This window comes from Rhincodon typus, chromosome 33 (assembly GCF_021869965.1).
Source record: "Rhincodon typus isolate 14 chromosome 33, sRhiTyp1.1, whole genome shotgun sequence".
Classification (NCBI taxonomy): domain Eukaryota; kingdom Metazoa; phylum Chordata; class Chondrichthyes; order Orectolobiformes; family Rhincodontidae; genus Rhincodon; species Rhincodon typus.
Genome location: NC_063364.1, coordinates 29,654,905 through 29,669,504, shown reverse-complemented (window position 1 = coordinate 29,669,504; position 14,600 = coordinate 29,654,905). Strand labels below are relative to the sequence as shown.

The 14,600-nt window shown below is 40.0% G+C and overlaps 1 protein-coding gene across 1 annotated transcript in view; it reads left to right on the top strand.

Moving 5' to 3' along the window:
- smad3b (SMAD family member 3b) overlaps positions 1–13,859 on the top strand; it is a 30,539-nt gene extending 16,680 nt beyond the window's left edge. The window contains exons 5-7 of the mRNA XM_048616126.1: positions 2,192–2,329; positions 3,125–3,269; positions 7,299–13,859. Of these exons, the coding sequence (XP_048472083.1) occupies positions 2,192–2,329; positions 3,125–3,269; positions 7,299–7,422 (407 nt within the window). The 3' untranslated portion in view covers positions 7,423–13,859. The remainder of the gene's footprint in view (positions 1–2,191; positions 2,330–3,124; positions 3,270–7,298) is intronic.
- The last annotated feature ends 741 nt before the right edge of the window (positions 13,860–14,600 follow it).

The following is a 14,600-nucleotide window of genomic DNA, read 5'->3' as shown; positions in this document are numbered from 1 at the left end:
TGAGGAAGGGTCACCGGACCCGAAACGTTGACTCTGTTTTCTCCTCCACATATGCTGCCAGACTTGCTGAGCTTTTCCAGCAACTTTGTTTTTCTTCCTGATTTACAGCATCCGCAGTTCTTTTGGTTTTTATATGATTGTGATGTTGTTTCACACCAACACGACTGATTCTGTACTGTTGTCTGTTGTGGCCTAGCAAGCCACTTATTTGAACCAAATTGCTTTCAGTAGTTCAAGAAGGTGGCCCACCGCTTTATTTTCAAGGCAGCAAATGATGGGCAATAAATGTCAGCCTTGGCAGCAATGTCCACATGTGCCCAAATGAAAATAAATCTTCCAAGTCAATATTTGAACAAGGACAACGAGTTCTTCTGGATTCCTGGCCAACATTCATCAACCAACACCTTCACAAACAGACTGACTAGCTATTTAATATGTAAATGCAAGCTCACTCTTTCTGTTTGTCTCATTGTTAATGTCAACTGCAGGAACCCTGCCTGTCTAATTTTTAAAAAAATGGGATTTGTGTTTCACTAAGTTCCTTTAAGGAAAAGACCTTTGCTCTTGCCAGCATTCCTCCTGGTTTTTTAAAAAAATCTAATACTCTTACAAGTGCTGACTGGAGACAACCTGGGAGAAAACATTTTGTACTGTGCAGAATTGTTCCTGAAGACAGGCGGACAATTCTTCATACCTTCCCTGTTTTATAATGTTGCAAGGTAACAAAGCAATGCTTTTATTCTTTATTCAGTCACTGGATGAGGGCATCACTGGCTAGGCAGCATTTGTTGTCCAGAGGGCAGTTAAGAGTCAACTACATTTCTGTGAGTCTGGAGTCACACGTAGGTCAGACCAGGTAAGGATGGCAGTTTCCTTCCCTACAGGACATTAGTGAACCAGATGGGTTTTTCCTGACAATCGGTAATAGATTCATTGTCATCATTAGACTCTTAATTCCAGATATTTATTGAATTCAAATTCCACCATCTGCCGTGGTGGGATTCGAACCCAGGTCCCCAGAACGTTATCTGGATCTCTGGATTAACAGTCCAGCAATAATACCATTAGACCGTCGCCTCTCCGCTTTATGCAGGTTAATAAAAGCAAAGTGCTGAGAAACCCAGCAAGTCTGGCAGCATCTGCGGATAGAGAAACCGAGTGAATGTTTCCAATCCAATAGCACGCAGAAGAGTTGTGTTGAACTCAAAACATTAACTCTGTTCCTGTCTCCACAATGCTGCCAGACTTGCTCACTTTCTCCAGCATTTTGCTTTTATTTCAGATTTCCAGCATCTTATTTCAATTTGTTGTAAAGTTATTTGACCAAACTTTCCCATTAAATATACATTCGCCAAAACTGATCAATTAGTAATGGTCAGCATTTGAATTCCATAGCTGAAACATCATCTTGGGACAAAGGCATAAAGTGGATTATTAAAAGTGACGGGTTGTACCTGTCTCAAACTTGGGAAATGGCCAAGTAGTATTTAATACCACCTCTTCTTCCCTCTGATGTGTCAGTTCCTCACCTTTCCCTAATTACTTCCTTTTTTTTCACTTTGCAGTTCATGTGATTATGGGATATGCTGGCATTCCCTGCAGTAGGTGTGAAGTTGTAGCATTTGTTCTAATAGCGTGAGCCATCTATTGATCAACAGGCTCAAACATTGGTCATTTTCTTTGCCTGCTTTTTTTATATGTAGCATTTGTCTGTAACACACACATTAGCATGGTCCATTCACGTGGAAGCGACTAATGAATTGCTGCCTGACGCATCAGATTGTGGCCCTGATGAGTTTACACACATGAGACAGATTCTGATGCCATTTCAAGTATATGGGAGAGAAAATTTGCCCACCTTATGACAAGGTCACGTGTAAGGTCCAACTCAGCACATTCCAGCAGTTCAGGGTTTGCCTCATGGCACATTAAAGACTCAATTCTAAAATATTGCAGGCAGCAGAAGTGTTTTTATTTCTTACCTTAATTTGATTCCTTTCTGGTGCTTTCCAAATGCTTAATTATCATAGTTTCTTCAAGCTTGCATACTTGAGTTTGTAAAGTAGCTATTATGTTTAAGGCAGCTGGGTTCTTTAAGGATACACTGCTTCATGTGGATCAATGCTGAAAAGGCCCCTGTGTTTTGTTTTTGTTTTTGACTGCTGATGACTCTGTATTCTGTGCATTCCAGGCAGGGGAGTCAGGCTATACTACATTGGGGGTGAGGTCTTTGCTGAATGCCTGAGTGACAGCGCCATCTTTGTCCAGAGTCCGAATTGCAACCAACGCTACGGGTGGCACCCTGCAACTGTTTGCAAGATCCCGCCAGGTAACGCAATAGAATGGCTTTCGTATGGTGCTGTTTGTTAAATGAGAAAGGAAATTTGTATGTATAAGCTGGGGAAAGGAGCACTTTCTATTCATTGTATTTTCCCGTTGTGTATTCATGGCTATTCTCGCTTAGTAATATGTTCTGACAAATTCTTGTAACCCTGATTGAGGATTGCTGATTAAGGCAGTCATGCAATCAGCTGTGGTGCAGTCCCTTGTGCCACAAGAATTGTTGTTCTTTGTAAAATGCCTGTGACTTTCGATCACCTGGAAAGCCTAACCAGGGTCAACCACCCTGAGTAACAAGAGGGAATAATTAATTCGAAAACACAAACTAGCCCTTAACTTGTGATGAAACTGGATTTGCAATATACTGCAAACATTGTGGTTTCTGGTGCGCTCACTAATGGATCTGTCGCAAACTACTGATCAGATGTTAAATTTAAAGGCAGGTGGTTTGACAGTTCATACCATTGAATAACAGATTCCCAGCAGACTGGATTCAGATGGTTTATGAGTAGAATGTTGGTTCTCTAAGTGTAAACTATGGCTGGAATTTAATCAAGGGATTTGTTTGGTGCCTTACTGGAATAACAGTCACCCAGGAGTGAGCTATGGGTTGGCACTTAATCAAGAGGTTCAGAAGGTTTGAATGGGTAAACACAAATACTTGGCAGGGAGTTACACGCTAGAATCAGGGTGGAGGGGATTGGAATTTCGTGGGAGGGAAATGGCAGTTGTTTGGCAAGTGATGTGCATTCTGATCTGCAGTGGGTTTGCTCTCTCTTGACAGGATGCAACCTCAAGATCTTCAATAACCAAGAGTTTGCAGCCTTGCTGGCTCAGTCAGTGAACCAGGGTTTTGAAGCAGTGTACCAGCTGACCAGGATGTGCACAATTCGAATGAGCTTTGTCAAAGGCTGGGGAGCAGAATACAGGTATTGTAAACAATGTCCAATGCGCAGTGCATGTTAGCCATTTCATTACTTAGGGCTTTGGCAGGGAAGGGATTTGGTGCTTCAGGTGCTAATGGTTATGTGATTGGGTTTGCAGTTCAAGCAGGAGTCTTGGTGCTTGTTGGAGAGAGCAGTTGGGGTGTTTACACCCCAGTCCCATTTGGGGGATGGCTGACTACTTGGAGGCTTTCAGAAAAGGTGCAGGTTGAGCCCAAGGCTGCATTTATATTGTACTTATTGAACCCATTATTGTGGTAGGGGTGGCCTTCACAGATTCCATCTTTAACTTCCTTAGTAGTTTTCTGAGGATGCAATATTTTACTGAATGGTTGAATGTGTGCCACCAGCACCTACAGGGCAGGTTTCACACAATGGAAATCCCAGAATAAACCGATGCTTTTGCTGCTACTAGCAGATAGGACGATCCAAGTATTTATTTTAAAAAGTAGCAGTAACATAAAATTATTGTATGTTATGTGCCCAAAACCACTTAATCGACACAACAGTGTGCAGAAAAAGAGCCTAAACAATTGGTAGCCTTGCTTTAAACTACCCAGATCCTAAGCTGTAGAGTTCTCTGTCTAATCCTTTCCATTTCTCTCTCTCCCCCCACCCCCTTTAAAATGTACAAAATTTTAATCACCAGTTCTGATATCTCCTTGAGTTAATGTTAAATTTTGTTTGATAACCGCTCCTGTGAAATGTATTGAAATGTTTTACGACAAAGGTGCCATAAAAGGCAAGTTGTCGCTGAAATAAATAGCCTAGAATATTGACCAAAAGGAACAGATGGACTTGCAGCTGTATGTGCACACATGTGACACCGTCCTGTCAGCGCAGTCCAGTTGGAGGATGTCGACTTCGTCAGCGTTTCTAAAAATTCATTCCAGTCTTTGCAGGAAAGGAGGGAACACTTCTGCTAAATTACACTGTAATTTTGCACAGTAATTCAAGATATATATTTTCTTTTGCACATTCACGTTTAGCAGACAGGAGGAACAGCAACAGCTCTGATTTGCCTCTGATTAGCAACTCCCACCCACCCTCCAAATCACCAGATGTTTAGAGACTTTGCTGGTTCTCCCCACATTCAAATAACAGCCAAACTCTAGAGTGTTGGCTCCTGCCCAGTTAGATAATCACAACCAGATGCTAAATGTGCACAGAAACACACACATTAAGTTAGGACTCAGAAGTTGGGAAGGGTGTTGTCGTGGATATTGTCATGTCATTAATATTTTTTAAAATAGTAGATAAACTCTCCAGTGTATTATATGTAAATTCAGCAGTAACTGTAAGAAAGTTTGCTCCAGTTTTTCTGCTTTGCCCCTCCTTCTCTGTCCCATGTTAAGCCATGTTGTTCTTTCTAAGTGGTGTTTCTTTTAAAGTCCAATTTGAATGTTTTGGTGGAAATCATCTTGATGCAAGACCATGGTTTAAAATCTAATATGAAAGCATTTTCTTTAAAATCAAAATAATGAATTTTCTTAGCAATATTCGCATGGTAGCTCAGTGGTTAGCACTGCTGTCTCACAGCACCAGAGACCTGGGTTCAATTCCAGACTCGAGTGACTGTGTCTGTCTGTGTGGAGTTTGCACCTTCTCCCCAATGTGTGCATGCATTTCCTCCAGGTGTTTTGGTTTCTTCCCACAGTCCAAAGGTGTACAGGTTAGGTGGATTGGCCATGCTAAATTGCCCATAATGTCCAGGGATGTGCAGACTAGGTGGGTTAGTCATGGGAAATGCAAGATTACAGGAACAGGGTAGGGGGTGGGTTTGGGTGGGGTGCTTTTTGGAAGGTCAGAGTGGACTCATGGGCCAAATAGCCTGCTTCCACACTCTAGAGATTTTGTGATTCTATTTTGTTGTCTGTCCCATATCTCAGACCACTTTTCCAGCCTTGCCCTCTGGAACCTCTGTCCTAATTCTCTTTTCAGACTTCCATTTACCTCCCATTTCCTTGATACCTTTGAAATGCTGCTCTCAAAACCCTTGAGCGGAACTTTATCTTCTCCCCACTCTGTTAATTTTTGTCACTCAGTACTTTTGAAGGTGCCTGGAGCTATCTCTTTCTATGTGAGAAACAGTACTGCATTGCATGTTGCTACTAATGCTGCTACCTTAGATGACCTTCTGAGTAAAAACAAAAATTTGATTTGGTTTGGGACCGCTCTGTAAAAGCCAGAAGGCTTCAGATCAGATTTCATGCTGAGTTAACTGATCACGGACATGCATGTTTGGAGGCATTACAGTTGGCCTAGGGCAAGTGAGAGGACAATAGTAAAGCAGGCTCTAACTTCTGAGTCTGGCTGGAACATTTGAGAAGGCCACGACAACATTTGGCCAGTTTGTATTCGGTGTTTTGCCTTGTGCAATGGGCTGACTTTGTTTGTTAAAGAAATGTGTGCATGGCATATGCAGGTAATAGCTCAATAAGAGTCAGAGGAAGTCTGGAAAATAAGATGGTTGCACTATCAAGGAATGGTACCATGTGTGCTGTGTATGTAACAGTGTCATATATAAGGAGCACTGGGTTTCACAGCACTTTTAGCTCGTGTAGTATTGGAAAATTTCCCTTAACTCATTCTTGCAAACAAAAGGAGCCAGAAACAGTGTAATTGAAAGGACTGTGGGCAGATTCAAATACATCTTCAAAACTTGATCAGTTTTGATGTATGGGATACTTTTGGAAGAGCAGTTAAGAAAGTGAAGTTGCATAGGACTGCACAAAGACCCGGTGTCTTGGCTAATATCGATGTCTCTGGCAGTACCGCTTAATATTAACCATCTTATTGCATTTTTTAAAAACAGCATAGCAAAATGGCTTCCCCGTTCATTTGTATAGCCATGTACATGACAACCTGCAAAAGGTAATGCAGCCCCCAGACACAAGATATTCAACAGGAAATGCCTAAACCTAGGGAGTCACACTGAAAGCAGTGTTGCAAGGTTTCTACACTTGTGGTTCTAGATCTTAGAAGGACAACATGACAGACTTTGCCTCTCTGTAGGAATGTTGGTCTCTGACCAGCTCTCATACTGCTCATAGTATCTGTTATTTGCTGCTTGCCATCAGTCCTTTGCTTTGGATATTAAAATCATACCCAGTCAATTTCTCTGATTCCATAGCAAACTGACATTTTGACTTTCTTCATTTTGGCAGATAATATCTAATAACATTCCTCTATATTCATGTTTTTCAACTTGCAATTAATATGGTTTAGCCATCAATAAAGTTTCTATGTTTGTTAGGTAAGTTTAAGATAATTTCCATTTGATTAGTATTGGAAATAAAAAATGTCATTTATATACTGTGCTGCATATAGTTTTGTTCAGAGTTCAGAAGAATGAGAGCTGATCTCATTGAACCTTGCAAAATGATTAACGGGTTAGACAAGGTGAATGCAGAATGGATATTGTAGTTGTTGGAGGAGTCTAGAACCAAGGGCACAGTCTGCAAATGAAATGTAGGCCATTTAGGATTGAGGTGAGGAGAAATTTATCTATTCCAAAGATGGGGCATCACTGTTATTCTCTACCCTAGATGGCTGCGGAGACTTAGTCGTTAAGTATGTTCTCCACTCTATGAGTGAGAATGGGCATAGCGCGAGAAAGTGGTTTGAGATTGATAGCAATCATGATCCAGAATGGCTAAGCACATGAGGAGCTGAATGGCCTGCTGTTATGTTCCTTTTCATGCTTTACAACACGCAAAAACATTTTAAATTTAAAGTACTTGAAGTACGATCACAGTTGTAATGTGGCCACCTGTTTGTCCAGTCCATGTTTCCATATACAACAATGTGATAATGACAATATAATCTGTTTGATTCTGAGATGTAATGAGTTCATACAAACAAGACCTTTTTGTGAGGACTGATGCCTAAGCACCAAAGTTAAGCTTCGTTATTGGTGGGGACAGAACATACTTTTAAAGAATCAGGGGAAGGAGGTCCAGGTTAAAATTCTACCACATGCATATTTATATGACTTGCCTTTTATCTCTGTAGACGTCAGACAGTGACCAGTACCCCCTGCTGGATTGAGCTTCACCTGAATGGACCTCTGCAGTGGCTGGACAAAGTCCTTACCCAAATGGGATCACCAGCCATTCGATGCTCAAGCATGTCGTAAAAGATTGGATTTATCTCAGGGAAGACACCTGCCAAATTTTACCAGTCGAGCTATAGCTTTTAATTTATAGAAATGTAATTCATTATCATCAACAACAACAACAGGCTCCTTCTGCAGTCTTACCGGGTACCATCATTGCCACTTGCCATGATAACTGTAAGCACTTTCTGTGGCAATGTTGTTGGGGAAGTATTTACAAGGGAAAACCGCATAATGATTGAGAAACAAAGGAAGAAAAACATCAATTTTTAATTTGTTTTCTACTGGAGAAAAACTGTGTTTTCACCCTGCTACCAGATGGCAAATTTGTCAGTGGTTGTTTTGTGCCAACTGTAGATCTGACCATTTTGTATTATTTGACTACTTTAATGCCCTGTCTGTAGAACTAGATTGAATAGTACGGTTGCCTAGAGACCAATTGATCTCGCTCTCTCTAGTTTTCGTTCTTTAACATGCTCCTGAAACTTTTGATGGTTACGCCAGGGAAGAAGGCCAGTTCCTGCCTGCGATTGCCATGGTAACTTGAGCCATTTGTTACACTCAGAAGAGAGAAACTATTACAACTGTTCTATTCTGATCAGCCCGTTCTCTCAAAACTCAGTGGTTTTGAGCCCACAATGGGTCTGCAGGCCCCACCGCTATTTGCACCAACTGTTGGGGATTGGGAAAATGGAGCTGCCCTTCTCAGAGCATATTCTCATCATCAATATACTGGAAGCTTGTGATTTTCTTTGTTTCTGTCTGCCAGTTCCCATTCTTTCCTATTATGTTTATGTTTTGTATTATGAAAGTTTGACTTGTACACTTGCCACCTGCTTTTGTTTTCTAGTCGGAGTTGAAACAGATTTTATGCACTTGGTTACAGTTGCCGGTAGTTATTATCTTTGAACAATCCAACCTCTATGCTGATAACTTTTTGTTGGACTCGATGCACCGCCTGGGATGCTTTTGTTTAAAAATGGCGCTATATAAATGCCAGCTATGGAGATGTGTGTGTCGCATCCAATGTTTATTTTCTTAACTCAACTCTAATTGCACCCAATAAAACAAAAATTTGGGCCCAGCCTCAGTGCTGTCTGCAGCATCTGTGTAACATTGAAGGCTAGGAAAAATGTGGCATTGAGGTGTGCCTAAAAAGGCTCGTGCACACCAAAATGGTGTTGACTGATCTCCGTAGTGGTTAGTTCACAATGGTTGACTTTGGATGATTTTCCCCTGGATAGTCTATCAGTGCAGAGAGGAGCGGGGTGAGGCAGGGAGGAACTATGTAGTGGTTGAGTAAGGATGGAGTGTAGTTCCAACAATGAGGTAGCATTGTTACCCACGACTTCGACAAGAAAGTGGAAAACAACAATATGTGGAACTGCATCGTTGAAACAGTCAATTTGTGCACAAGGGGGGGATGAAATAAATGCAGCGATTTACTTTGACTTGGTTTTCTGACTTGGTTTTCTAACTTGGTGCCTCAGTAGTAATTGTTTATAATTTTCGGTTTTTGTTTCTGAAGGGGTCCAATTTAAACTTACAACGCAAGCTACATTACTATCATTTGACGATGAGACTTTGACTGAACTGAAACAATCAGTATCTTCAATTAATATATATTTTAAATGGTAAAGCATACTTTTGGTTTAGCTTGAGTGTGCACATGTTGTTATCCATGCTTTTGTCAGTGCAACCTAGTCTAATGGTGGGACTTCCTGCTCCTGGACTGGAACTTGGAGGTTAGAAATGCAAATCTCTATGTGATACCTACATACAACTGATTCTTCTTCTTTTCTCTACAGTGGGGTATGGGAACTTCGCCTTCATTTTATCTTAATGTTTATACCCTAAACACAATATTAGATCATTCCCCTCCCCTATCCCAACTGTAATCTGTAGACTTCCTGTATCTCACTTGAGCCTTGATTCTTAAACAGTGAATATGAGAATTATTTCTGTGTCACAACATGTTGTATATTCTCTGTGTAAGAATCACTGGATGCCAATCAGGGATAACACTTACATGGCTATCTTTGCTTCTTAGACCACCAAGACTAAACCTGTTGGTGAGAAGCTATTTACATCAGATATAAGGGTAAAACAAATGGATCTGTAGGACAGTTTAATGTAACAGCTTGCTGTTTGTCTTTTTTCTTCATCCAGCTACTTGCTTTGTAATTTTCATCTAACTATGACTCTTTAAAATTTCCCATTGTGTTTAATCTCCTGCTCAGTTTTCATGTCTTCCTCTTTTATAAAGTGTTTGGAACTGTTTTTATGTGAGTATTATTGTGTATATTTGCCTACAAATTTACACCTATGTTTGGGGATTAATTTGGGGTGGGAGGTCAGATTATTTGTAAGCTAGTGCATTGAAGGGGAAACGGGGAGGGGAAGAATATTCACTTTCCAGCTTTTTTGGTCCTGACCCTAATCTCATGTTCACAGCTCCCTATCCACACTGTGTAGGTATGGAATGTTTCTTGTTCCCTCTGTGTCTCTGGTGACTTCAAGGAGTCTTATTTTCAGATCAACTTTTTTTTTTGTTTTTTTTTAAACTGGAAGCTAGGGATGGCTTGTACACAAGAAATAAGATTTACATCACTGTATTAATTCCAGATCAGCAGGCTTTAAGGTTATCCAAGAATATCAAGTAACTGACGGACCTGAGACATTTTTATCGAGAGATTCATTACGTTAGTCAACGTTTGAATTCAAGCCCTGTACTAGTAGATCACAACTTCTTTGGCACAGTTCTGGGTAAATAAAACAGGAACAAAAACAAAGTTGCTGGAAAAGCTCAGTAGGTCTGGCAGCATCTGTGAAGAAAATATCAGAGTTAACGTTTTGGGTCTGGTGACCCTTCCTCAGAACAAACTTGGAACTTCTGAGGAAGGGTCACCAGACCTGAAATGTTAACTGTTTTTATTTCTTCACAGGTGCTGCCAGACCTGCTGAGCTTTTCCAGCAACTTTGTTTTTGGTCCTGATTTACAGCAGCCGTAGCTCTTTCGGTTTTTATCTGGGTAAGTACAGTTTGGAGCTATGTACTTTTGGATGAGAGGTTAAATAGAGGCTATCCTTGTATTCAAAAGTTGTTTGCACCAACATTCCTTACTCAACCATCAACACTAAAAGCAGATTAACTTGTCATTCACCATGCTACATGTGGAATGATGAAAATGCAGTGGCACAGCAAAGAGGGTCTGTAAATACATCATACAGCATTTCAACTCTGAACTTTGGTTGGGACACTCAAATTGGCACCATTGAGAAAACCTGCATAGCACTTGGGTTAGGATCCCAGTTGCATCAGCAGACCAGAGAACCCCAAGCTCCTGTCTTCCTTTCAGAGGAATTGCAGTTAGCATTGTGGATCCATCTCTCAGATGAGCCTGAGTGTGCAGCCAGCAGTCAGTGTATGGGGGGTGCATTGCACTAACTCTCCCAGTCATTTTTCTTGACATCTCTGTAGGAAAACCAGCTGGCTTCAGTTCTATACCTCCCTTTAAACCTTCTCTATGCCTGTCACAGACATTTCCATGTGTTTTTTTTTTGAGCAGCTGCTAACACTTATTCTTTGTGGAGGAAAATTCCAGGCCTGATTAACTGAGGTTTAAACAGAAGATTGTAATAACTGACCTTTTAGTATACACATTTTAAAAAATAAAGAAGAAACCTTTTAATTCCACTCCTTAGCGGCACTCATGCTTTTATTTGGAAAAAAAATTACATGCAAGAAAGATTAAAAACAGTCTGCTCAGGATTTCCTAGGATTATTATCATAGTAGCTGCTGTCTAAAAGCTGTAGCACTGGGGTATTGAATCCTTCTGAAAACCCCACTAGAAACTAGCATATTGAATTAACATGTTCCACAGAGCCACTCTGTCACTGATTTTCTGTTCCATCAATAAATTAAGAATCTCCAAAATGATTTCCTAATTTAGTACCACAATTGCAAAGTACATTAATTACTCACATGAGACAGCATCTGTGAAGAGAAAGAGTCAACTCTTGAAAAGTTTTCAAATTGAAACCATCACTCCCTTTCTCTCTACATAGATACTGGTGTCGCTTAGCTCAGTTGGCTAGATGGTTTGCAATTCAGAGTGATACCAACAGCACGTTTTCAATTCTTGTACCATACCATGAAGGTCCTCCCTTTTTAATCTCGCTCCTCCCCTGAGGCATGACCACCTTCAAATTAAACCACTGCTAGTCATCTCTAACAAGAAAGCAGCCCTATGGTCCCTGGGACTACGGTGACTTTACTGTTTTACATTGATAATGCCTAAGTTATTTCCAGCATTCTTGGTTTCTAGAAAATTAGGTATGTGCAACAGACTGTACTAGAAGGCCATAGCTCCAGGCATAAAGACTTCTTAAGATTTAGACACCCATCATTATACCTACTACAGCACAGACTCCATGACTTGTGGTTATGGTTACAAGTAGGCAGTGCAATGCCTGTGTTGGGATCTGCTACTTCTTTCTACTAAGAAGTCTTTGCATTACACTGCCATTGGATTTGTGCTTTAAACAATGGAAAATGCAGGATTGTAACTGTACACATAGGGAAGTCCAAGATCAGAGAATTGGGGAAACACCAATATATGAATGAAAACTACAAACGACAGTGTAGGTTTAATTTAGATTCCTGGCATTGATGTTACTAGAGAGAAAACTATAGTGAAGTCATATTGCAGTTTTTATTGTCAATCACCTTTCAAGTATGAGTTGAGAGAGAAAGAGGAAAAACATGCCTACAACAGAATTAGACCAGGTTACAAATATAAAAAGTATATGTGGAATGTTGAAATCTTAATGTCCATACATCTTTTGATGTTTATTAGCAAAAGGTGAGCACTCAAACAAGCACCTTTATACTGTGCAGATTCAGGGTGTAGACTACAGGTCATGTCCCTGTCTGGCTGGAGAACTGAACAATCCCAAATGACTCAGTGCTGAATAAGCTACCTGATACCTCCTGGGGACATGTCATCCAGTGTAATCTGTGTGGGGCAAGAATTACGTATGCTGCTTCCCTCCCTCAAGCAACCTATACACGAGGAACAAAAAGCGTAGTCCATGGCTCTTCAAACTTGGTCACAGTAATTCTGGGAAAATGATCTCCGTCAAGCTCCATAGAGATGATCTTGACTACATATGTAATTTTTGTTGTTTTAATTAGAACAGAAGCTCCTGGAATAGTAATTTGGTAGTACAGAACTTGAGTATTGTTGACATTTGTCTATCACATAAGCCAAAAAGCGTTCTGTCTGTTTCACAAATAAATAACACGGTATATGAATTTCAGTGCTAGTGTGATGCTAGGTATATTGGCCGTATGTCCAAAAGCTGTTTGGAACAAGATAGATATTGACTTTACCCAGTCAATCTGTGCTTCCAGAACATTAGATGTGATGCTGTGATTGGCCAACATTTACCAACTAATTATATGAGAATAGTTACTTTAAAACCAATTTAGGATTTCAATTGGGCCCACATTGTCATGCATGTACACCTACTGGAAGCCAAATATTAATACATGGGACCCTGTTCTTTATAGACAAAAAAAAGACATACATACACTGCATCTGTTTCAACTCAACAAAATAGGTGACAGGTAGTTTCTGGTTAATTTCTCAGGGCAATGCCTTTGAGTCAACCTGCCCAATTTTAAATTTAAAGATTGGTCATTAACTGTCAGTCATCATCAAATTGGTGCGTTTCCATGGTACCACCTCAATTACAGTCCACTTACCAACCACTCAGCAGTGTCCTCATACAGTATTTTTTTCCCATTTACGTTGGTATTCTTGCAAAACAAAAAGCTTTGTTTTTTAATACTAAAAGGGCATTTTTTTTGCAAGATGGATTAAAGCACTATTGAACAGATTCTCATTGTTGAGGTTTAAACAGAAATTAACTTCAATGGGTCTACTTTGGGACTTTCTTTATCCTAGCATGCTTTGTGGTGCAGTGCATCATGGCATAAGGCACCATCCACACAGCATCTGTGATGCTTACAACAATGGAACAGTGATAATCCATGGAATTTAAAAAAAAGTCCCATGCTATGTGTATTTTTCTATTTAATGAAACATAATGTGATTCATGTGAGTATATTTTTTACAAAGTTGGCAGTTGAACACGTATGTCCACCTTCATTGCTTTGTCTACTATACCACAGATGCAATTTAGATTCCTTGTGACCCACATCAGCATTTTCTCAAGTTCTGTAGAGGTAACTTGTGAATCTCTCCAAGTAGCATTAAGCTATTTAGTTCCAGCAGATAATGCGGCATTACTTTCACACTTTACAAAAAAAGGTGCTTTCTTGTACATTGTTTCTGTTTTCTACTTTAGTGTTCAGAAATGGCCAAAAATCCTTTTCCATTTATGTAAATGTTTCAATGTTATTAAAATTCATTTTATCATATTAACCAACAGCAAGTGGAGTAATATTTATTATATCAGCTGTTCAAGGAAACCTCTGCTTTATGGCGAGCAACTACCTGTTTCTCATACTTAAAAATTAATCTTTGTACACAGTAAGCCAAAGTTCCACGGGTGTCAACAACAATGAATATCTTACACGAGCAACTAGTCTTCATGTGTAAGCTTAAATAGTGAACGCTGGACCCCTTCATAAGTGGAGGGTGAACTTTCAAAGCCAAACTTAATTGTACCTTATTCCAGTACTTAAACCAGGGCAGGGTGGGACCATCAGACTATGATCAGGAGTGGCCACATTATATTTCTCATGCTGCACCATAAACAAATGAGAGCAAGTGCACACAACTCAGCTAACGAACCAGAATCAAATTTGGAAAATTAGTTGTCTATACATACATGTGGAGGTTTTTTGAGCTGCTCATCAAAATTCTACGCAGTCTGTATTGCACTCAGGAAAAATTACACGTTGTATTTAACATGCACAGGAACACCAAAGTTACCAAATGCACCCTTACATCATGACCAGTTATATGTATGAACACCACAATGGTAGACCACTCTTTTGTTTCACTATCACAGCACTGTAACTCAATTTTTTGTTCAACAAAGGAATTAAGCCCATTTATACAGAATTTTATAAAAAAAAAATCAAAAGAACCGCAGAATAATGATAGCATAAATCATCAGCTGATTGATCAGTGCTGTAACAGGGTTAGGAGGGTAGCTGATTTAAA